Here is a 24,275-nt window from a genome sequence, read left to right on the forward strand (position 1 = left end):
GGCAAACCATCCGGCGCCTCAGGAGGGGGAAGCAGTGCTTCGCCAACACTGTTTACAGTGGGGGTGGGGAGCTGCTGACCTCGACTGGGGACATTATTGGGCAGTGGAAGGAGTACTTCGAGGATCTCCTCAATCCTGCCATCACACATTCCCTGGTGGAAACAGAGGCTGGGGACTCAGGGTTGGACTCTTTCATCACCCAGGCTGAAGTCACCGAGGTGGTTAAAAAGCTCCGCGGTGGTAGGGCTTCGGGGTTGGATGAGATCCGCCCTGACTACCTCAAGTCTTTGGATGTTGTGGGGCTGTCATGGTTGACACGCCTCTTCAACATTGCGTGGTGGACGGGGACAGTGCCTCTGGATTGGCAGACTGGGGCGGTGGTCCACCTACATAAGAAGGGTGACCGAAGGGTGTGTTCCAACTACAGGGGGATCACACTCCTCAGCCTCCCTGGTAAGGCCTACGCCAGGGTATTGGAGAGGAGAGTCCGGCCGATAGTCGAACCCCGGCTTCAGGAGGAGCAGTGTGGTTTTCGTCCCGGCCGTGGAACACTGGACCAGCTCTGTACCCTCTACAGGGTACTCGAGGATTCATGGGAGTTTGCCCAACCGGTCCACATGTGTTTTGTGGACCTGGAGAAAGCATTCGGAAAAGGGTAGCTTGTCCTCTTCAGGTTGGAGGGGAGTTCCTGCCTCAAGTGGAGGAGTTTAAGTATCTCGGGGTCTTGAGTGAGGGAAGAATGGAGCGGGAGATCGACAGATGGATTGGTGTGGCTGCTACAGTAATGGGGGCGCTGTGCCGGTCCGTTGTGGTGAAGAGAAAGCTGAGCCGAAAAGCGAAGCTCTCGATTTACCGGTTGGTCTACGTTCCTACCCTCACCTATGGCCGTGAACTTTGGATCATGACCGTAAGAACGAGATCCCGGATACAAGCGGCTGAAATGAGCTTCCTCCGTAGGGTGGCCGGGCACTCCCTTAGAGATAGGGTGAGGAGCTCGGCCATCCGGGAGGGGCTCGGAGTAGAGCCGCTTCGCCTCCACATCGAGAGGAGCCAGTTGAGGTGGCTCAGGCATCTATACCGGATGCCTCCTGGATGCCTTCCTCGGGAGGTGTTTCAGGCACGTCCCACCGGGAGGAGGCCCAGGGGACGGCCTATTATGTTGTAAATTCTTCCCTTTCTGTACAGTGTCCTATTCTTATTTTTTTTGTGTTATGTATAGTCAGTCAGTCAGTCATTTTCCACCGCTTATTCCATAGTGGATTGTGGGGAAGCTGGTGCTTATCTCCATTAATCTATGGGCGAGAAGCAGGGTACACCCTGGACAGGTCGCCAGTCCGTCACAGAGCAACACAGAAACAACCATGCACACACTCATTCATACACCTAAGGGCAATTTAGAGTAACCAATTAACCTAACAGGCATGTCTTTGGACTGTGGGAGGAAACCGGAGTGTATATATATATATATATATATATATATATGTTTTTACCTGTGTGTGTATCTGCATGATTCCATTTGCCTTTTGCTTTGCTGCTGATACACCTAAATTTCCCCACTGTCGGACAATAAAGGATATTTCTATTTCTAGTCCTTTAGTCAAGCTCCAAATAAGAAGCTGTGAATCGGATGCTAACTTCAGTAGCGTTCATTCTCAAACCGCGGGCATAATAGGGCGGAGCTTTGTGCAAATCTGACCAATCGTAATTCAGAACACCAGGGCTATATACATGACGTCATCATTTTCTCCGCGTAAGGCGAACACTTTGCACATGTCGACTTTCCGAGCGACGTTTTAAAACTTTATTTGCTGGTTTGTATTCGTTTCTGCTTGATGTTTGAGTTATTGACATTTTCTTCAGCTCGTCTCTGTGTATAGTGGAACACATGGAGCCAAATACGTGGGCTGGACTTCAAGAGACACTCTCTTAACTAGCTTACGAGCTAGCCTAAAATAATCGGTTGATAGGTGATGAAAAACGGTTGGCACGACCGTTTCAGTTGGTCGTTCGGTTTGCGTAACATTAGCGTAGTCAGTTTGTGTTGCTCAACGGTCAGCAGGAATGTCCGCCGAAACGGACAGCGGGGCTCGGCTCTTCCAGTTCAAAAACAAAGGGAAGGACGTGAATGTGAGTTCTGCCTACAACAGCAAACCAGTTAACGGCTAAACTTGTTGATTTCATGTGGGTGTGAACGTTATTTTTTTATTTTTTTTAAGGAGTTGAGGCGCAGGAGAGCTGAATTAAACGTAGAGCTCCGGAAAGCTAAGAAAGACGATCAGATCCTGAAGAGGAGAAATGTGCAAAGCTCCGTGGAGGAGCCGAGCTCCCCTCTGCAGGAGAAACACCTGAACGCACAGGTTAGTGAGTCACTCTGCAGCTGAGTTCACTAAAAAAAGGCTAAAACCCATTTCCTGGGCTTACCTTCTTAATTCATGCAGTTACTCTGAGAAATGGGAACCATACATGACTTCATTTGACCATATAAGTTGTGGTTTTATGCTTATTTTGGAAAATAGAGCGAAAATATTGGCTTGCTGTTAATCATATTGGATTTTTTTTTTTTTTAGCAAAGCTGTGTGTCTTAAAAGTCTTGTTCTTGTTTCAGTTCCACAGTAAATTGTGCAGAAAAATCAAAATACATCATTTGTTTTGTTCAAATCAAAATACATTCCAATTAAATTGACCAAAAAATGCGATTTTCTTCAGAATCTATCAAAAAAAAAAAAAACATAGAAAAGATGTTCTGAATCACTGACGGCATCAATGCTAATTTTTCAACTACTAAACCTTCTGAAATTCAAAGTCCCAACATGAACAAATTCTTCAATCATTCGTCATATTTGTCACGGAGCAAAGTCGAGACGTGGCTGAATGCATCAAGGCACATCTTGATTCCTCTGCTCATCTCTGCTGTGGTCTACCTCCAAATCCCCAGCTGGGCCCACTCCCTGCCTGCAGCAGGCTCCTGTGCATTAATGGCAGAAACAACTCTGCATAATATATCTGTTTTGGTGGTTAGAGTCTTTAATTTTAATAAGGTGTAAGGATGGAAGGAGGCAGACATATTTTAATACTGGGTCTGCACAGGAACTGTGTACACACAGCTGTCAACTTCAAACGGAAAATTCTGTGACCCGTTTTTTTGCATAATGAAGCTAAAGTTTGTCGTAAATCTTTCTTAGTTTACAGCTGCTTTTCAATGTATTTAATAGCACCAGCATCGTTGGGTGCAAAGTTCTCCAAAAAAGTGAACTCCACCCATGAACATGCTCGTTTGAATGTGTTTATGCACATTGCTAACTGAAATCAAATACTTGGTCCTTCTTTTCATGTTTTTTCTTTTTCTTTTGGTTTCACTGTTCTGTAACAATCTACAGGTCCTTCTCAAAATATTAGCATATTGTGATAAAGTTCATTATTTTCCATAATGTCATGATGAAAATTTAACATTCATATATTTTAGATTCATTGCACACTAACTGAAATATTTCAGGTCTTTTATTGTCTTAATACGGATAATTTTGGCATACAGCTCATGAAAACCCAAAATTTTTATCTCACAAAATTAGCATATTTCATCCGACCAATAAAAGAAAAGTGTTTTTAATACAAAAAACGTCAACCTTCAAATAATCATGTACAGTTATGCACTCAATACTTGGTCGGGAATCCTTTTGCAGAAATGACTGCTTCAATGTGGCGTGGCATGGAGGCAATCAGCCTGTGGCACTGCTGAGGTCTTATGGAGGCCCAGGATGCTTCGATAGCAGCCTTTAGCTCATCCAGAGTGTTGGGTCTTGAGTCTCTCAACGTTCTCTTCACAATATCCCACAGATTCTCTATGGGGTTCAGGTCAGGAGAGTTGGCAGGCCAATTGAGCACAGTGATACCATGGTCAGTAAACCATTTACCAGTGGTTTTGGCACTGTGAGCAGGTGCCAGGTCTTGCTGAAAAATGAAATCTTCATCCCATAAAGCTTTTCAGCAGATGGAAGCATGAATTGCTCCAAAATCTCCTGATAGCTAGCTGCATTGACCCTGCCCTTGATAAAACACAGTGGACCAACACCAGCAGCTGACACGGCACCCCAGACCATCACTGACTGTGGTTACTTGACACTGGACTTTTGGCATTTTGGCATTTCCTTCTCCCCAGTCTTCCTCCAGACTCTGGCACCTTGATTTCCGAATGACATGCAGAATTTGCTTTCATCCAAAAAAAGTACTTTGAACCACTGAGCAACAGTCCAGTGCTGCTTCTCTGTAGCCCAGGTCAGGCGCTTCTGCCGCTGTTTCTGGTTCAAAAGTGGCTTGACCTGGGGAATGCGGCACCTGTAGCCCATTTCCTGCACACGCCTGTGCACGGTGGCTCTGGATGTTTCTACTCCAGACTCAGTCCACTGCTTCCGCAGGTCCCCCAAGGTCTGGAATCGGCCCTTCTCCACAATCTTCCTCAGGGTCCGGTCACCTCTTCTCATTGTGCAGCGTTTTCTGCCACACTTTTTCCTTCCCACAGACTTCCCACTGAGGTGCCTTGATACAGCACTCTGGGAACAGCCTATTCGTTCAGAAATTTCTTTCTGTGTCTTACCCTCTTGCTTGAGGGTGTCAATAGTGGCCTTCTGGACAGCAGTCAGGTCGGCAGTCTTACCCATGATTGGGGTTTTGAGTGATGAACCAGGCTGGGAGTTTTAAAGGCCTCAGGAATCTTTTGCAGGTGTTTAGAGTTAACTCGTTGATTCAGATGATTAGGTTCATAGCTCGTTTAGAGACCCTTTTAATGATATGCTAATTTTGTGAGATAGGAATTTTGGGTTTTCATGAGCTGTATGCCAAAATCATCCGTATTAAGACAATAAAAGACCTGAAATATTTCAGTTAGTGTGCAATGAATCTAAAATATATGAATGTTAAATTTTCATCATGACATTATGGAAAATAATGAACTTTATCACAATATGCTAATATTTTGAGAAGGACCTGTACATGCATCACATCTGAACTGAGACCAATACGAACAAGGATCAAACTTTACTGCACAACCTGACCAAAGTTCACGTTTAGTGCAAACCTAAGTATCAACATGCAAACGATAACTGTCGGAAAGATGTTCTTCATTTCACAGTGCTTCACAAGTGTTTTAAGAACAGTCCAGTGCAGTTCCCCACCAACATGGCATTCAGGGAATGTTATTTTTAACTGCTCTTACTAGGCGGTAATCTTTTTTGGTTTCTGTTTCCAAAGCCTCCTCAGCATTGGTCTTTGGAGGAGATAGTAGGAGGAGTAATCAGTCCTAATCCAGAACGTCAGCTGCTGGCCACGCAGGCAGCCAGGTAAAACCATTTTAAATGTTTTATTTTATGCTGAAGACTCCTTTTTAAAATAAGAATCTTTTGGTGTAAAAATATTGCAGGTGGAATTTAAATTGAAATGAATCGAAGACTCTCTTTCCTTTTGCAGATCTTTACGACAAAAAACATTTGAAGTTTTTTAATTTATGTTTAAACTTTTTGTTTTAAACTTCTTTGTTTTATTGTTGCTTTTTTGTTGTTTATAGTTATTCAGTTATGTAATGGTAATTGTAATTTATATAAATAAGAACATTTTTAACTACAAAAAGCACAGAAGGACAAAAGAGCAACTCAGGAGAGGTAATATATTTACAATAATTCCATAAGACTTAATATATATGAGCTGTTCTACCCAGGTTTGCATTTAAATGTATTGTGCTATAACATGTCTTTCACATTATTTTTAACTGAATGGGGAGATAATCAGATTTTGGCTTTGGAGGTTTTTTTTTTACCGCAAAGAAAATAGTTTGGATTTTTTTAGTTGCTTCCTACACGTCTTGCCTTTTAAGTTACATTCCAACTTTCGCAACATTGGAAAAGCATGGCAAGTATTTAAGCTCGAAGTTACTTTTCTGTCATCAGTTGCCAACTGCAGTTTTCCCCCTAAATTTCAGAAAGCTTCTCTCCAAAGAAAAGCAACCACCTGTTGACAGCATCATTGCTGCAGGCATCATCCCGAGACTTGTAGACTTTCTGGCTCAGTTTGAGTCCCCCCACATCCAGTTTGAGGCAGCCTGGGCCCTGACTAATGTTGCCTCAGGGACCTCAGACCAGACGGCTGCTGTAGTGGAGGCGGGGGGCATCCCAGCCTTCATCAAGCTGGTTGCATCACCCCACAAGCACATCAGCGAGCAGGCCATTTGGGCTCTGGGCAACATTGCAGGTATGGTGGACTGAAAGATCTAAGGATGCACCAATATCAATATCTGATATTAATATTGCTGTTATGGCTGCTAACTGATATTTACCGGAATTACATATATTATAGTTCCTTACCCTTCTGACACTGAAAAAAACAGCCACAGAGCTGACATTGCTTCTCTGTTTCAGTTAAACACCCACATCCTGCACTGCATCACTATCGCTGTCACGTGGCCAAACAAATACCACATGGCTAACTACCTCCTCCTCCCGAAAACACATACACAAACGACAACAAGTAGGAAATAAACAGCGGGTTTTAATATTGGCCCAGCTTTACTGATGTTATTGGATATATCGTGCATCTCTAAGAATAACTCATCATCTCTTTGTAGTTGTTGTTACTTAAAACCCTAGTCTGCAGTTGTATGTCCAGAGTCTCAGCTGACATGTGGAAACTGTTTGAAATGACCTTAAACTATTAGTAATCTTGTGAATGGTCAAAGACTAGAATCCAGAGGGGCAGGGTAAATGTGCTTAGGTACCAGTGTTGTATAGATTTGTATTTTCGTAGCAAAATGTTTAGCTGGATCAGCAGTGTTTAACAGAAGAGTAGGAAGAGTTAATGTGAAGAAATGGTGCAAAGGAACAAGGCTAATCAGCGGAAGTATTTGCTCTCCAGAACCTACCTGCTGGATCATGTTATTACTAGATTTAGGTCTGAACTTTGACTGGACAATTCTAACCAAATATTCTTTGATTAAAACCATCCCATTATAGCTCTGGCTGTATGTTTAGGGCGTTCCTCCAGAGTAACCATTTTCAGATCAGCTGTATTCATACTGAGAATAAATTACACACAGAGGGGCTCTATTTCATTCTTAGAACAATTGTTTATACTGGATTGTATGTAGTAGCATGAGAGTAAAGGTGGCTAAATACAAATGCAGGTCACATATTTTTGTTTGCAGAAAAAAAAAAGAAATCGTTAATCATTTTCTCTTTCACTTCACAATAATGCACTACTTTTGTGTTGTTCTGTCACATAAATACCAGTAAAATATGTCAAAGTTTTTGGTTGTAAAGTGAAAAAAAAATCAAAAAGTTCAGTGTGTGTGAATTCTTTTGATTGAAAATGACTTCCTTGCTACCTTCAGGTGACGGACCCAACGGCCGAGACTTGGTAATCAGTCATGGTGTTCTTCAGCCTCTCCTCGCCTTGGTATTATCCACTGACCTGTCTGTGTTACCAGTAAGTGTCTCTCATATATTATTGTTTGTGTTGTTTCCAATAGTAATTGTTCATTGCACAGCAACATTGTTTTTTAGTCTGTTCAGTATCTGACATAAATTCGTGTCATGCTGTCAGACTTTTCATAATAACAACGGGGCTTCTAACTCACTGTAACAGCCTGCCTACCTGCTCAATGTGGCCTGGACGCTCTCCAACCTGTGTCGACACAAGAACCCCGCCCCTTCCCTGCTGGCCGTTGAGCAGATGCTTCCAGCTCTGCTGAAGCTCCTCCACCACAATAACGGTGAGGTCTTGGCCGACACCTGCTGGGCTGTGTCGTATCTGACCGATGGCTCCAATGAGAGGATAGAGGTGGTGGTGAAGGCTGGAGTCGTCCCTCGTCTTGTACAGCTTCTTGCCTGTGGGGAGCTCTCTGTTGTGGTGAGTGTTGTTTAGCTTTTTGTCCATTTATCAAATGGGTCATATGTAGGAATGTATGACCCTTTTTAGACAAAATGCAATATAGGATTAACGTCAACATACAATCCAAAGCTGCACAGAAGCATATTTTTCTCTGCAGAATGAGGTTCTGTTTCTAACTGACTGATCTTTGTATACAGGTCCTTCTCAAAATATTAGCATATTGTGTTAAAGTTCATTATTTTCCATAATGTCATGATGAAAATTTAACATTCATATATTTTAGATTCATTGCACACTAACTGAAATATTTCAGGTCTTTTATTGTCTTAATACGGATGATTTTGGCATACAGCTCATGAAAACCCAAAATTTCTATCTCACAAAATTAGCATATTTAATCCGACCAATAAAAGAAAAGTGTTTTTAATACAAAAAACGTCAACTCATCACTCAAAACCCCAATCATGGGTAAGACTGCCGACCTGACTGCTGTCCAGAAGGCCACTATTGACACCCTCAAGCAAGAGGGTAAGACACAGAAAGAAATTTCTGAACGAATAGGCTGTTCCCAGAGTGCTGTATCAAGGCACCTCAGTGGGAAGTCTGTGGGAAGGAAAAAGTGTGGCAGAAAACGCTGCACAACGAGAAGAGGTGACCGGACCCTGAGGAAGATTGTGGAGAAGGGCCGATTCCAGACCTTGGGGGACCTGCGGAAGCAGTGGACTGAGTCTGGAGTAGAAACATCCAGAGCCACCGTGCACAGGCGTGTGCAGGAAATGGGCTACAGGTGCCGCATTCCCCAGGTCAAGCCACTTTTGAACCAGAAACAGCGGCAGAAGCGCCTGACCTGGGCTACAGAGAAGCAGCACTGGACTGTTGCTCAGTGGTCCAAAGTACTTTTTTCAGATGAAAGCAAATTCTGCATGTCATTCGGAAATCAAGGTGCCAGAGTCTGGAGGAAGACTGGGGAGAAGGAAATGCCAAAATGCCAGGAGTCCAGTGTCAAGTACCCACAGTCAGTGATGGTCTGGGGTGCCGTGTCAGCTGCTGGTGTTGGTCCACTGTGTTTTATCAAGGGCAGGGTCAATGCAGCTAGCTATCAGGAGATTTTGGAGCACTTCATGCTTCCATCTGCTGAAAAGCTTTATGGAGATGAAGATTTCATTTTTCAGCAAGACCTGGCACCTGCTCACAGTGCCAAAACCACTGGTAAATGGTTTACTGACCATGGTATCACTGTGCTCAATTGGCCTGCCAACTCTCCTGACCTGAACCCCATAGAGAATCTGTGGGATATTGTGAAGAGAACATTGAGAGACTCAAGACCCAACACTCTGGATGAGCTAAAGGCCGCTATCGAAGCATCCTGGGCCTCCATAAGACCTCAGCAGTGCCACAGGCTGATTGCCTCCATGCCACGCCGCATTGAAGCAGTCATTTCTGCAAAAGGATTCCCGATCAAGTATTGAGTACATAACTGTACATGATTATTTGAAGGTTGACGTTTTTTGTATTAAAAACACTTTTCTTTTATTGGTCGGATGAAATATGCTAATTTTGTGAGATAGGAATTTTGGGTTTTCATGAGCTGTATGCCAAAATTATCCGTATTAAGACAATAAAAGACCTGAAATATTTCAGTTAGTGTGCAATGAATCTAAAATATATGAATGTTAAATTTTCATCATGACATTATGGAAAATAATGAACTTTATCACAATATGCTAATATTTTGAGAAGGACCTGTACATTTCTTTTCATTAAGCTTTGTGCAGTGAATAAAACTTTATGGTTATGTTACCTTAAACATTACTTCACAACTAGTTCCTGGGCTGAATAAAAATATCAGAGCTATTGCTCATATTGACCAGCTGAGTTTTGATTCAGGATTCTTATCAAAATCCTCAAAAAGTGGGTTTCCTGAATAGTTTAGAAAAGTCTGGAATATGATTTTTGAATTTCTTTTTAGAGTTAAAAGAAGACTTTATACCCTATGTCATCATCTAGCCAGCCAGCTTCCATATTAAAATCTGACCATTGTGACACTCTGGGAACTTGATTCTGGAAAAGTGGGGAATTTTGCCAAGAACATGTGTAGGAACCCTGAAAAAGCACTTTTGGTTCCAACATAGCAGTCAGTGTCATTGCAAATAGGTTTGTCTCCCTGCAGACTTTCCTACAGTATGTCCAATTAAACGTTAAATATGAGGTTGTGATTTCCTGCACTTTTCTCATTGCCTTTCTCTTATTATTGTCTCCTTAATACAAATGACTACTCAGAAAGTCCCTCACTCGTGCTCTTAGGCTGAGTTTCAGTTCCTCAGATAATCTGCTCACTTTTCATCCCTGCTTAGACTCCAGCTTTGAGATCAGTTGGCAACATTGTAACTGGAACCGATGAGCAGACCCAGTGTGTGCTGAACGCAGGTGCCCTGGCAATGTTCCCGGGCCTGCTGAGACACCACAAGCCCGGCGTCCAGAAAGAAGCGGCCTGGACGGTGTCCAACATCAGTGCCGGCAAGAGCAGCCAGATTCAGGAAGTTATTAATGTGGGCCTGGTACCGATCCTGGTGGAGGTCCTTCAGCAGGTCAGAGTGCAGCAGTTCAGATTAACGTGAACATTTAGAGGAGTAGAAGTTTTGTTCAGTGGAAGTTTTATTCAATGACCTACATTAATTATTATTAGGTATTATGGGCTGAATATCGATAGAAATTGAGATGTTTTTTGTTTATTTTTATATTGCCAGAAGAAATGCTTCCATGTCTAATAGTGTATTTGCATTGCTGTGTGTAATTGTAAGCTATAATGTTAAAACACAGTCTCCTGACCTTGCTCTGAAAAAAATACCACAGCTCTTCCTCCTCACTGTGAACCCACTTAAATAGAAAGAATGACTAGAAATATACACTGAAATGAAGTAAATCGGATGAGATGGGAAGCAAGAAGTGGGTCAAGAAAAAAGGCTGTGAAGACTCACTTTATTTTCTTGGTGAAAAAAAATTGTTTTTAAATGTCCAGTATCTCTGATGCTTGTTTTTATAACATTTTCAGGGGGATTACAAGACCCAGAATGAGGCTGTGTGGGCTGTTACCAATTACACCAGCGGTGGAACAGTAGACCAAGTGGCCTACCTCGTCCACTGCAATGTGCTGGAGCCTCTGTTCAACCTGTTGACTGTGAAAGACAGCAAGATGACCCTGGTGATCCTGGAAGCTGTCTCCAACATTTTACAGGTGTGATAACAGTTACTGCACAGTCCAGTACATGTTAGAAAGGATACATGTTGGCATCTGAATTTTAAGAACGTATTCCTAAAGCAGCTTTATTCCTCTGGTTGTCTCTACTGAAAGCAAGAAGAACATTTCCGTTGAACTCTGTCCTAAATATTTGTTTCCTTTTCTGTACAGATGGCCCAAAGCACTGGTGAGGTGGAGAGAATGTGCCAGATGATTGAAGAGTTGGGCGGTCTGGACAAGATCGAGGCTCTACAGACACATGACAACGAAGCTGTCTACAAGTCCGCCCTGAACCTTATTGACAAGTTCTTCTCTGAAGAGGTAGTTTTATTCAGACTTTTGGACTCTTAAAACATAACTGCAGCTTGGTTTCTTTGGCAAACCAGAGAATTTTGAGTCAGCTGAAAAAGGAAATGATTGTGCATCTTATTTGGATGCAGTTTGACTTTGAAAGTCTTGACAGAGCAGTGAGGTATAATGCTGGCATTTGACATTTTCAAAACGGCAAATATTTCTGGCTTTACAAGAAGTTTCAAAATTTGGTTTAGTCTGATTCATTTCCATATTTATGGATCTTTGAACTGCAACATGTACAGTTAAAAAGAAGGTTTGCGTTTTTTCTCCCCTGAGTATCAAAACAAATTTCCCTTCAGGTTCCTTCTCGGGTTGAGGCTAGGTGCTGAAAAACATGTTTCCAAGCTTTGAATGTTAGGAAAGAGCATGGTTACATGAGTAACTAAAGTTGTGAATATATCTGTCTGCCATCTGGCCATTGTCAGATAATACAAATGAGATGGAGGGTTTTTGATGTAGTGGGGAGATGATCGACAAAACAGGTTTGTTTGGAAATCAAAATGATAACAGCTCGCTTTTGTTTCACTAAACTTATGTTATTTAAGACTCACCTTATAAACATTTAGAGCAGGGATTAATTAAAACATTGGACCAATCAATAAGCCAAAGGCTGAAATAGACTCTTGACTCTGACCAATGATCTGATCAGTTCAAATACTGAAAAATCTCTCTCTCATCTGCTGAATTGTTTCCCAATCCATTAAGTGCCTCACAACTAAGAATACCAACAGTTTTCAGTCCATAAATGCATCAACCAATAGGAACTACATTGGTGCACTTCATTTGAATTTAACAAAATCAGATAAATGTTAGATGCATCTGTTTTGATGCGTAAATGGGGGCAATCCCACAAGACCTTTAATTTTTGTTTGACTAAAAACTGCTACTTCTATTAAAGAAACTGCAGCACATTACTTTTTCTCTTTTTATGTTTTGTAGTTCTTAAAAAAATCGGAATCTGTCAAAATCTAACTCAGCAGGTCAGACCTAAAACTGTAAATTAGTATCAGCCTAGAAAGGCCTAAGAGTTGCATCTGTAGAATTAATACTATAGAGACTGGGACCCACTGTAAAATAATCGGAACATATCATTTATTTTAGTAACTAGATTCACTGTGAAACACAGTATATGGACAACCTGATGTTTTAAAGCATTTATTTGTTAAATATGATGATGTCCCACTTACAACTACTGACAAAATTACATTTAAGATTATAACATTACATCAGACCAATAAAAAAAGAATTTAATACAGAGTTGTGGGCTTAATGAAAGCTTTAATACCTGCTTAAAGGTTATTTTGTAAACTTGCTTTTAATTTGACAAACAAACCGCATCGGAACACATATTCTTATTTTTTGAATAGGACTAGTAGTCTGGTCTTATTTGTTTATTTATAAATTTCCAATAACATTTCTAATTTTAGATTGCAGCATAGGTTAGTTTTACAGATGCATAGGAACTGGATTATCCAAGACCAAGTTAGATTCCTACAGTAGTTTGTGAACCTTTGTACCTTTTTTATTTTGTTTGAAAAAAAGTAAAAATAGCAGCACTTTTAGTGGTTAGTTAATCCCTTTTTGCTCTTGTTCTCTTTGTCTTCCAGAATGTAGACGGGTCTCTGGTTCCAGATGCAAGCACGGACTGCTACGCCTTCTACATCCCTGAAGACCAAAGCACCTTCCAGTTTTAACTTGTTCACTGTAGTTTCTGACACCAAAAACTTGACATTTTTAGACTTTTGAAAAATATTTGTAAATAAATGTTATTCCTTTTAATTTTGGCTTAATTTTGTTTTATCTTGATTGTTGTTTCTACTTACACACTTGTGCAGATACGGGGGTGTAGACTAATTATAGATTTTGACATGAACAGGTAAAGAACAGGAAAACATTTCGTTTGGTGTGAACACTGTACCCGTATCACCACTAGGTGACACTGTGCTCATTTTTAATGCTTAAACATTTTAAAACATTCGGTAAATGGATTTAGTGCCTTTTAATACTTTATTTTAAGTGACTGAGAGAGTTGTTTACTGGCATTTTTCATACCTTATGCAACTTTAAAACATTTTATTTGGCTTAATGGTTGTCAAAATATCAGTGAGGTAGTTGAATATATTTTCATTTAAATGAATCCCTCAGCTCTTTTATGTTTATATAACAGGAAACAAGCTACACATATTATGACTGATGTATGTGTAGCTTTTAAAAACTATAACTATAGAGCTGCACTTTATCAAAATTGTTGCTGCATCATAATACTGTCTAAGACAAAAAGTTTGTTATATTTCAGTCAATATAATTAAATTGGCAGATAAATCTATAGATGGTAGTGATGGTCACAAATGGTGATAAGAAGGAAGAATAATGTTAACGTTTAGTTTTAACAACTCAAACTGGGAGCTGTAGTCAATTCAGTAAAACCATGTTGGAGAAACTTTCAAAATAAAGCAACAACGTACAAATTATTGGGTCATTTGATAGGTCACTAAATTAAATTTCACTTAAGAGACTTTGTATGAATACAATACTGGGTTGTATTTCATACAGATTCAGACTTTACACCCAGACAGTTTTTAAATGCTATTATCGGTGTCTTTTTTTAGTTAATTTTCCCTTTTGGAATGTGTCCGTTCTGACCTGCAGTTGAGGTTTTGCGCTTTTAAACAGGGTTTTACCGTATGGTGCATTCAAATACATCCTGTACATTTATTATCTATATTTTACTATTTTATATGGTTCCAACACATATTCATCATTTTATTTAATTTAGCCTTTATTTAACAAAGAAAAGGGTTAAAAAACAAGTCAATGAGGAGTGCCAGGGGCAAAAGGGACATTAATACAGATTAAGTTGGGACAAATTACATGTAAACTGTTTTAAAAAACATCACCTTATTTTTTCACTACCATTAAATGAAATTAAAGATTTTTAGTTTTAGGTCAGTTAAGACTGCCAAAACTATATTTCTTTAATACCAACATAACATTTTTTAATTATTTTTTTCAAGTTTGCATATGTGAGGCTTATTATGCCTTTAAATAATTGTGGGGAAAGCCCAGATGAGAATATCATACCTTTTGTAAGCTTCTGGCAGGTTAATTCACAACATTTACATTAAGTAAAGACACCCCTCGATCACAGATTGTGAGAGGTTATGTGTTTATTCAGTGTATGCAAATACATACCTCATTTTAACTGTATGTTCTTGTTCACCTCTGTGTTGTGGTTAAAAATGTGAAAACACGTTTGAGGTAAATGAAAGAAGAGGCATCTCCTACAGTTATAGTTTACAATGGCATAAAAACCTAACGCTGTCAAAGACTATTAAGAATGTGCTCTGATTTAAAATTTTGGTGAATTGTTTTTCATTTCGTGTGCGACATTTAATGAGAAGGTCATACCTGTAAATTATAATGAATGGACAGTGACGTCACGCGCTGAAGCCCAATTTGAGGTGTGGAAGGTGTCAGAGTATGAAAAAAACTGCCGTATTATTGTTTCATTTTGGTTTTGTTTATATTTTAGGATATGTTTGATGCTGGCGGTCGTCATTAACAGAAACTAGACAAAAATGGACAGATAGAAAGTCCTGCTGCAGAAATTATTTGATTTTTATTGTGTTTTTTATTGCTGGTTTCTAATGAGAAAATCCATTTAGCGTAACAAAACATGCAGGGATCATGTTTTATCATAAAGTGTTGAATAAATCGTGGTGACGTTTGATTAAAAAAAATCAATTAGGATGTTTTCCTTCAGTATAGATAATCCAGATTACGAGTTGACTTAAATGCACCATGGAACCAAGAAGCGGCCGTAAAAATACCGAGTAGAAGCGCATTCGGTGGGTGAACGGGTCTGATTGAAGGAACTCGGCTCGATACAACACCGGATATACGTCTGCCTCACTCTGCCTGTCTGCAGCAGCGCAGCCTTTACAACCATCTCCCCCAACTTCAGTTTGAGCAGCTCGGGCAGTGTAGACGCCTGTCCGGATGGAGGACAAACCGCTCACCTAATCTGTGTCACTACGCTTGACACGACCCACAGTCGGGCATGTAGCTACGTGTATTCCCTCTAAATAGTACGTCTGTGTTTTAATGCTGAAAATGGGCTCCCGTGGAGAGAGTATTCGCAGGGATCTAATAGTGAGAGCATTACGTTGCATGCACAGTCAGCGTGATTTGCTATGGTGATACTACAAGAAGCTAACCCCGAGCTAGCCCAGGGATCGTTTTTGGGAGATACCTTTTTTTGGACAAAGCTACACGCAAACGTGTGAATTAGACACTTTCTGTTCATCTTCATTAAGGTGGAATATAAAAAGGGAATGTCGAACCAAGGAGTTAGGAGAAATGGCCCAGTAAAGCTGCGGTTGACAGGTAAGCAAAATTTAAACCCCCCTTCTTACGCCGCTTAGTTATGCTAGCACACTATTAGCCTGCATGCTAACAGTTTCTACTAACGTCTGCTGGTTATAAAAACAAAAGCATTGTGGGAAATGTTTGGATTAAACACATGGATGATATTTGGACTATTGTAACACAATTAGTAACGTTGCAATTAAGTGAATAACACATAAAGCAATGTACTAAACTATACTGAAGTGCAGTTTATAAGCCTGCCTTGTTAGCAAACATTAGCTGTGTTTAATCTATCTATCTAAAGCTGTTTGGGATATGACATAAATTAAAATTAGATCTTAAATTATTTTATTTTCATAACCTTGACTTTTCAGAGAAACTGCTTTTCAATCAAGCACTGACCACTGTGTTATTCGGTTTTTTGATATTATTAGGTGGCATACATTTTTAATTGCAGGTGCTTTGTCTCTTTATTTACATTAACACTTAAACTCACTTCCCTGAAAATGGCTTGTTTTTAACCCTTTTTTTAAGCTATTGCTATCAAACGCCAAAGAAATATCAGTTTTATTTTATTTAACCAGGAATGTGCCATTGAGATACATTTATCTCTTATGTCAGTGAGTCCTGGTTAAGACGAGAAGCAAAAATGTCCCATATAGATGCACTGAATGGAAAACACAGGACTAATAAACCAATGCAATAATCAGTATAACACGAAATGGATAAAATCCTTGAGACATGAACCTATAATTAAGAACTTAAATAAAAACGGTGACACTTCTGCTAAAACTGTTTTCAGTATCTGTTAAAATTAGGTATGGTAATAAATCAAGTTGAGTGTGTTCTGAAGGTCTTTCCACACAAAATGAGCAGGTTTGGAGAGCACTTCAGCCTACTTCAGTACATTACCTAGTAGTGTTTATAGACACTAGAACCATGATGAATGAAAGTTCAACCGTTTTAGTTGTTACTTTTAATGTTAGCTAATTGACAGTTAATAGTCCTTTCATTCAGCCATAGGGTCACGTAAGTTACCGTAGAATGATATTTTTATTAAAATCTGTGACAAAACATATTCTGCCTTGAAATAAAAAGGCTACTTACTATCTTTTTCAAAGTAAACAGTTAATTTCTATTGCTATATATGTTTTCCTGTTTTAATGGAATCTGTTTCCTGCCTAGGCTAGAAAACATGCTAATATATAAAATAAGTATATTATATAAACAGTAAAAAAAACAAAACAATAACAGACTAGTTGGTGGATTTAAAAGAAATTTTCATCTTCAGGTAAAGTGACCATGGTTTTGTTAGAGCAAAACTTTATCAGTATGCCCCAACTAAGTCACTTACAGAACATCATTATTGATATTCTGGGTATTTTTAATATGATATCAACAGGGATTCTCTGCAACCCTCAGTAGGAGATCAAACAATCCAGCAAAAATGGCAGCCTCAGATCTTGTAGTAACATACCTGCTGTTTTTCAGCCTTCATGGTTTAAACTTTTTTTCAACCTTAAATATTCATCTTTAAATTTAAATATATTTAGTGCATAAATTTGCTCATGTTAAAAAGCTGCAATCGGGAGTAAAGTACATAAAATTGCCCTACCTTAACTGTTTTTTGCTGCAATTTGTTTTCTAAAACATTTGTGGCTAAAACATTGCTGCATATTTTTGCTTTAGCATACCAGTTTTATTCTAGCTTAACTCCAGTAGACTGAATTGTGTTTCATTGAGGAGTAAGAAATATTTTGGAGTGAAATTGTTTCTCAAACATACATCCAATTCTTATTCTTTCTGGTATGCCTGGGGTCTCTTTTTCTCTCCATATGGACGATAGTTTTATATGTGCTGCAGTGGTCTTCAACGGAATGCCAAGAATGTGAAGCCTCAGAGAGCCTTTCCTGATCATAAACCCATTCAAAGTGGTATTCACATCATTTAGAATGACCTAAATTTCCGTTCTTGCAGACCAGTGAATTGAGGTCTTCATTTAGATTGTTGCTTGTGTTGTAGGCTTTGCATTTGCATTGAGTTGTGGCCAACTGTGATTTCTGATGTCTGTAACTGTGTGTATTTAGACCTAACGTTTCATTCCGGTCCAGTTTTACTCAGTCTGTGTTGGTCTTTTGATTGCAATACGTTGTTTTTCCCTATGTCTAAAAGAACAGTTTGTCTGGACGAAAGAAGTTAAAGGATTATGGTTTATGTTGCTTGGTAATAATTTTTCCTCCAACCTTTATTTGGTTTTAGCCTCAGTTTCGGGAAATGTGTTGAATAAATTCTGTGTTTTCTTGGGTGATGAACTTTTAAAAGAATTGCTTAGATGTGTTGGTGGTCCTACTTGCTTTTTAGTCTTTAGTTGCCACCACATATGCGATCTAAGGTTGAGCCAGTCAGTTCACAATAAATTGGTGGATTTTTGTCCAATATAAAGTGCCAGTAGCAAGAAGTTAATAGGTATTGAATACCATACAAACAACCTGAACTGCAGAGGAACCACATGCTATTTGTGGCCATCAACAAAGTCTTGACATAATTGTGACTGGATATTTGACCACTCTTTTTATCAGAAGTGGTAGTTTGTTTAAATGTTGGTTTTTTGGCACACTTCACAGTTGAGGTTGGGGCCATTCCAGAACCTTAATGTTGGCCTTTTTTTCCATTTCAAAAATAGTATTGATGAGTGTTGAAGATCATTTCTTCTTGGAGCATCCAATTGTCAACCATGTGTCCCAAATTATCACCCTCAGAAGAAAGGAAATTGGTTAGAATGGCCTGGACTAATCCAAAACCACCAAGGTGTGATAAGTGAAGGATGCTCGAACCCAAGGGTCACTGTCCATAGGGAAGTGACTTTAGCATCAGTGTGTTCAGAGAGTGCCAAAATCGATACCTTCAACTCAGCTGCCCTCATGGACAAACCAAATGTGTTCTTAATAAAGGTTTTGTGGTCAATTGAAACAAAGATTTAGGTATTTGGACACAGTGTCAAATTATTGTAACTGTTTTTCCCAGGAAACAAGGGGAGGCTTGGTGCATAGCACACAGGTGTATATAAGAATAAGAACTCAAAAACTTCCCCTCAAATCAAGAGCTGGACAGTAGAAATGTCTTTATAATGCCCTAAATTAATAATCTTCATGTCATAATAACACATGCTTATTCCCAAACAATTACAATTTCTTAGCGCTTCCCCATACAGGAAAATTTTGTGTTTCCCGTCTACACAACAATGGAGGCCGGGACGTTTTAAACCAACACATCCTGGAATCGATTTGAAATAGTGCCGCTTTCAGATAAAACGCGCACCTTTGTCATGTAGACGAACAGTAGACATTCAACAAAACTTTTCCCTTTTCATCAAAAAACCTGTAAATGGGGGCCTTGGGGTTCTTAAAGGTGAATGACATGAGATGTAGAATTCTTCCTTTAAAAAAAACTGGCTTCTTGGCAACATTATACAGTAAGGATATCCGTGCAATCCATTCTTTCCATTAGACTCCTCTTGGCCTGGTGTGAGCAGGGAACAACTGGTAGAATCATCTCAACATTCTTCCTATTCTCTGAGCGTGTTATACTCTCGCAGGCAAGGAAATCCACATGTATATTTTTCATCCACTGTCATTCTGTGTCATTGTGTGGCTGTGTTCTTGCTATTATACGTGGACATTCTGATCTGTTCGTGTGTTGAACGAGAGGAAGTTGGTGATTAAGATGAAAGTCCTTCCTTAGTTTTAGCTGCCAAATTACCATTGGGGGAGAGAACACATCAGAAATGACCACTGCCTCAGCAGTTGTCGTCCGCTCGTAGAAAACTCATCAGTGTGCATCAGTTCGTAGTGTCTTCTTCAGTTTTTCTAGTAATAAAATCCACAAAAAAATCCACAGTGTTGCACCAAAATTCAAAGTTAGCAGCCATGCATCAACTGAGATGTTTACCTCGGGGAAACATGCCATATTAATTTTGAATTTTAATTAATTTTTAAGCATATAATTAAGCTACAAGACACATGATTTCTCTTATGAAAACAAGAGTTGGATGCACAAGTTTGAATTTACTGGGAGTTTTCTCTAGTCCACAACAGATAAAAATTATATATACAGGCTCAAATATATATTCAGTCACCACAGCCAATATCTGGTAAATGTTCCTTAGTAAGTTGAACCTCGACTACATGCTTTTTGCATTAACAGACTTCTGTCATAATTCTGGCTGGATATTGTCCAACATTTGTCTTTCTTTCTAGAGTTTTGTTGTTGAATTGTTGGGATTCACCCAGCTTTTAATCGTAATCCACAAACATTCAGATGCTGAGGTCGTAACTTTGGCAAAGTACTTGCAAAAGGTTAATGTTAGTCTCTTTTATCCATTCCAACATCAGTGGTGATGTGCTTGGGGTCATTGTCTTGTTCGGACACCCAGTTATTTCCACGTTTCAGCCATCTAGCTTTGATCTGAAGTAAAGATGAACAATATGTAGGTAGTCCTCCTTCATCATTTGATTCACTTTGTGCAGTGCAGTGGTACCATAGGCAGCAAATCAGCCCCACAGCATGATTATACCACCACCATGCACAACATTTGGTAATGGTAAGACTAAAGGGCTTGCTAGCTACTGATGAGCTAAGACATTGTTTGATAAATTGTTAAGGATGGATGTAAAAAGAAGAGCTGATTTCTTGATGTTTTATTGATATTTGTGGTTTAGTATGACCTCCCTGCATAGCAGTCAATTTCGAAGTGCATACTGTCTAAAGACTGCTTGACACTGGGCAATCTGCAAATCACAACGAACCTGTGCATTTCACATTGTGCAAGATTAATCATAACCGTGTCGTGTTGCATAATGTAAGACTAAACTGATGCTGGAGATGGACTGCACAGAATCTTGCTACAGCAGAATCGGGTCACAAACAATCCAACAGAAATATCAGTACTACAAGAATGGAAAACAAGGAGTGGGTTTAGTTCATTTCTTTTAGATTTGAAAGCAGACAGTTATGGTAGAACTTCTGATTGGGAGAACGATAAAAAGCGACTGGTCGCAGTATCACTAAGACTGCATGATTTCCTATACCTAAACTCTGGATGAATAGGGTTCCTAAGGTATGATGATGGAACATATTTGTGGTTAGAAAACATAGCTTTATAAACCCTTTGTATACCTTGAGACTAGTAACCACAGATTGCGAGTCCATGTTTGAAACCAAAGCTTTTCTCACAGTTCTTTTCCAACAAAAGATTTTGTTTGCAACCGCCAAAAAATAACCTTTCTTTAGTTGAGCTACCTTGTTTGTCCTAGTTTTTCACCCTCGGTTGTTGATTGCTTAGGAAATATTTTTTTGCTTGTCAACCTGTAAGAAATGTTTTGTGCTAATCACACATTCAGACACTGAAAGCTGTGGTAGTTTCCAGCTGACCTTTGCCTTCTTTAGAAATACTTTTAACAGGTTAAACTTTGACCAGGTTTAGCTACTCTGATACATCAGTGTTGGCACCACAGCCATGGTTACAAAAGGCCAGTGAAAGGCCAGTACAGACTTTCCTGGAACTTTCAAAATAAATTGCATTAACCTACTTCCGGCACAGCCAGGAAACGGGGTAACTGCGGACTTCCTGTGACGTTACTGTCCAAATAAAAGCACCGCTCTTGCTACATTCTGCCTTTTCCATCCGGACTCCGCTGCGAGGCTGGCCGGAGAGATAGCACGCTAATGTCTCTTTGCTGGCAAACAGACATAACTCTTCAACTGGATCCAAGGGTGTCATAAGATCACCGATCATATGCATAAAGCCTGCAGAAGCAAACTGTGTTCCAGAGAATTCCCTGCAGAGACGCTGTCTCTACGAAGCCATGTGGAGCAGTTTCCCGATCTTAAAGGAGGACAACGGCACCGCATCACTGTGGTTACGGCAGTTAACGTGCAGTGTGGTCAGCGGACAGAGCGAGCTGCCCAGCCACTGCTCCGGAGCTAACACTTTGTTCACAGAGCTTTCTTCAAACTTCGACGTCGCTCGGACAACTCCTCAGCACGGTTCATGAGGTTAGGTTTGGGCAGAGAGAGATATTTAGGATGAAATGATCTAAACGTTTTTCATTTTATGAAGTTTTGTTTGTGTAAAACTCCGCTATCTTGGTGCTAGCAGGCTATCTGCAGCACACGTGCTCAGTTTTGGGTTCTGTGTTTGTGTGTTTTTAAAGTTCAGACAAACTTTATTTAAAGGGTGATTTTAAACACAGAAGACTGATCATAACGCGCTCATGCATTTTAACCCTTTTTTTGACGGTATTTTAAAGGTGTGTGTTTGATTCTGGTGCTAAGCTATCAGCTTCTTTTGTTAGCTTTAACTGCTAACAGCTAAGAACATGTGCTTGCCTGCTAAAGAATATTTACCCAGAAAGGTTGTTAGTTTTCAATCCAGTAAATAATATTTCCCTAAACATTATTTTTGCTAGACTTGATAACTAAGTAAACACCATTAAGCCCCATTTCTCCAGAAAGATTTGGCTCGTTTCCAAAATACCTCCCTAAATATTTTACTATTTCCTTAATAATATTTCTTTAAATATTATTTTAACAAATAAAGGCAGCTAATGAGACACCATTGAGAATTAGTCATCCAGAAGGTTGGTTTTATTCAGCAGATCATTATTTAAAACATTATTTTATTAAAATAATATTTTTTCTGATCTTGCATTGTGAATGGTTGTCTAAATGTTGCTGATTATTTCCTAAGTTGGTTCCAAGACAAACTTAACTCCATTTCCAGATTCTTCAAGATAATCCTCGGTTCTCAAACATAAACATTACATGGTAATGTTGCATCACTCTTTTGGTCATAATTTCCAATCATCTTTAATCAACTTGTTTATATTGTACATAGCCCATTAGTCTTCATTATTCTTTAATTCTGCTTAGTAGTTTAGTTGGATTTTAGTAAAGAGTTTGTTGATTGAAATATGTTTGACTTTGAGTTGACTTATTTTTGTTAATAAATTCTTGTATTTTAAGAAATTGTGTGAATTCATTCCATATATGTGCAGAGTTTATGCTGTTCAATAATGTCAGAGCTCGTCTCACACCTTTCTATTTTGTCCTAATACCATCGCCTTACTGGGCTGGTATTCACAGGACAACCCTTAACAGACCAAAATATTATTTGATAAAATATTAAAATTAAATATTAAATAATATTTTCAGATTCATAGTCACAACATCAGTGCACTATTAATGAGTCATGTGGTGGCATAATTGTATATAAATATCTGGAATGTGCAGTGTTCTAGCTGAAAGATCAGTTTACACCAGTTATAGGACAAGAAATGGGCACTGTTTGACTTTGCAGACTCTTGAGCTAATTGTCTGTAAGGCAGAGTTGTTTGTCAAGTTTATTGCTTTCTTTGCTAACCAGCATACATCAGGTGAAAGATGTGGCGTTGACAACCTGTTCGTTACCATTTTGTCCACATTGTGGAGTAGGGAACTTACTCTTTCGTGCCATTTTTGTGAGTGTAAGGAAAGTGTGAAGTATGTTTGTCTATGTGTTTGTATGTTTGCATTTCTACTTTGGTGGCTTTTGTTTTCCTGTGCTTCTTGTCTTTAGATATTCATAGATTGGAGAGCAATTTATTTGGGCACCTTGTAATTTCTTCTGTTAGTTTTTATGTTGTTGTCTGTCCTTCCCTCAGTAAATCCATTAACTGTTTTGACAGTCTTATGGTTTTAGAAACTCTTTAAAGTCCTTCCCTATATGTTGATACATTAATGTCATCACTTTTGTCTCAAATGCAACATGTTATACTTAGAAATCTGTAGTCAGATCAGCCTGTCTGTGTGCATGCCTTGTATAAGCTATGCAAAGGACGACTATTTTTACAGGCTTTCTAAAGGGGTTTTTTCCAACATGATCTTTAGAAGTGTTTTCTTCAATATCAAAGTAGTAATTCTAACTGCTTTTTTTATGTATTGTAGTTCTATTATTTGCAGTAGTATATACAAATATGCTGATGCAATTAATTCATTATAAAGAAACTTTCTAAACTTCCATGTAAACATTTTTAATCTGGCTGTTCTATTTATGATGGGATTAGATGGAGAAATTTACAGAAACATTTAGCTGAATTTAGTAGTAGAAGGCAAACATTTTTTTTTTAATAGAATTTCTTATTCTCTTCAGTACAGTAAAAATAAACTAAACTTGGATTTATGAATTCCCACGGTCTGCTGAAAGGAATAGCTTTGTCTTATTTGCATGTAATGACTCAGTAGGGCCATCTGATTGTGTTTGCATGTGCTTTAAGTAAATTGATTTGTACTATAGATTTGGCTTTTATGTGTTAAACAATGTTCGGCATGCTCGCTTCATCTTGCCTCTAGCTTTTGGGGTTAGTTTTTTTGTGCACTACCATGGTCTGTACCCTAAGCTTCCTCC

The 24,275-nt window shown here is 39.2% G+C and overlaps 2 protein-coding genes across 3 annotated transcripts in view; both read left to right on the forward strand.

Moving 5' to 3' along the window:
• Positions 1-1,736: 1,736 nt before the first annotated feature.
• LOC124867749 (importin subunit alpha-1-like) lies at positions 1,737-13,243 on the forward strand. The gene is made up of 10 exons (XM_047364327.1): positions 1,737-2,127; positions 2,217-2,357; positions 5,245-5,333; positions 5,969-6,237; positions 7,373-7,467; positions 7,627-7,890; positions 10,227-10,460; positions 10,925-11,107; positions 11,282-11,431; positions 13,072-13,243. The coding sequence occupies exons 1-10, from the start codon at positions 2,062-2,064 to the stop codon at positions 13,156-13,158; spliced, it is 1,578 nt and encodes a 525-aa protein (XP_047220283.1). The 5' UTR covers positions 1,737-2,061; the 3' UTR covers positions 13,159-13,243.
• Positions 13,244-15,293: 2,050 nt separating this feature from the next.
• Positions 15,294-24,275, forward strand: part of LOC124868225 (E3 ubiquitin-protein ligase SMURF2-like) — a 66,515-nt gene continuing 57,533 nt past the window's right edge. The window contains exon 1 of one of the 2 annotated variants that reach the window (XM_047365197.1): positions 15,294-15,850. In XM_047365197.1, the coding sequence (XP_047221153.1) occupies positions 15,799-15,850 (52 nt within the window). In that variant the 5' untranslated portion in view covers positions 15,294-15,798. The remainder of the gene's footprint in view (positions 15,851-24,275) is intronic. The other variant, XM_047365196.1, reaches the window with a different exon arrangement.

This window comes from Girardinichthys multiradiatus, chromosome 5 (assembly GCF_021462225.1).
Source record: "Girardinichthys multiradiatus isolate DD_20200921_A chromosome 5, DD_fGirMul_XY1, whole genome shotgun sequence".
In the NCBI taxonomy this organism is placed as follows: domain Eukaryota; kingdom Metazoa; phylum Chordata; class Actinopteri; order Cyprinodontiformes; family Goodeidae; genus Girardinichthys; species Girardinichthys multiradiatus.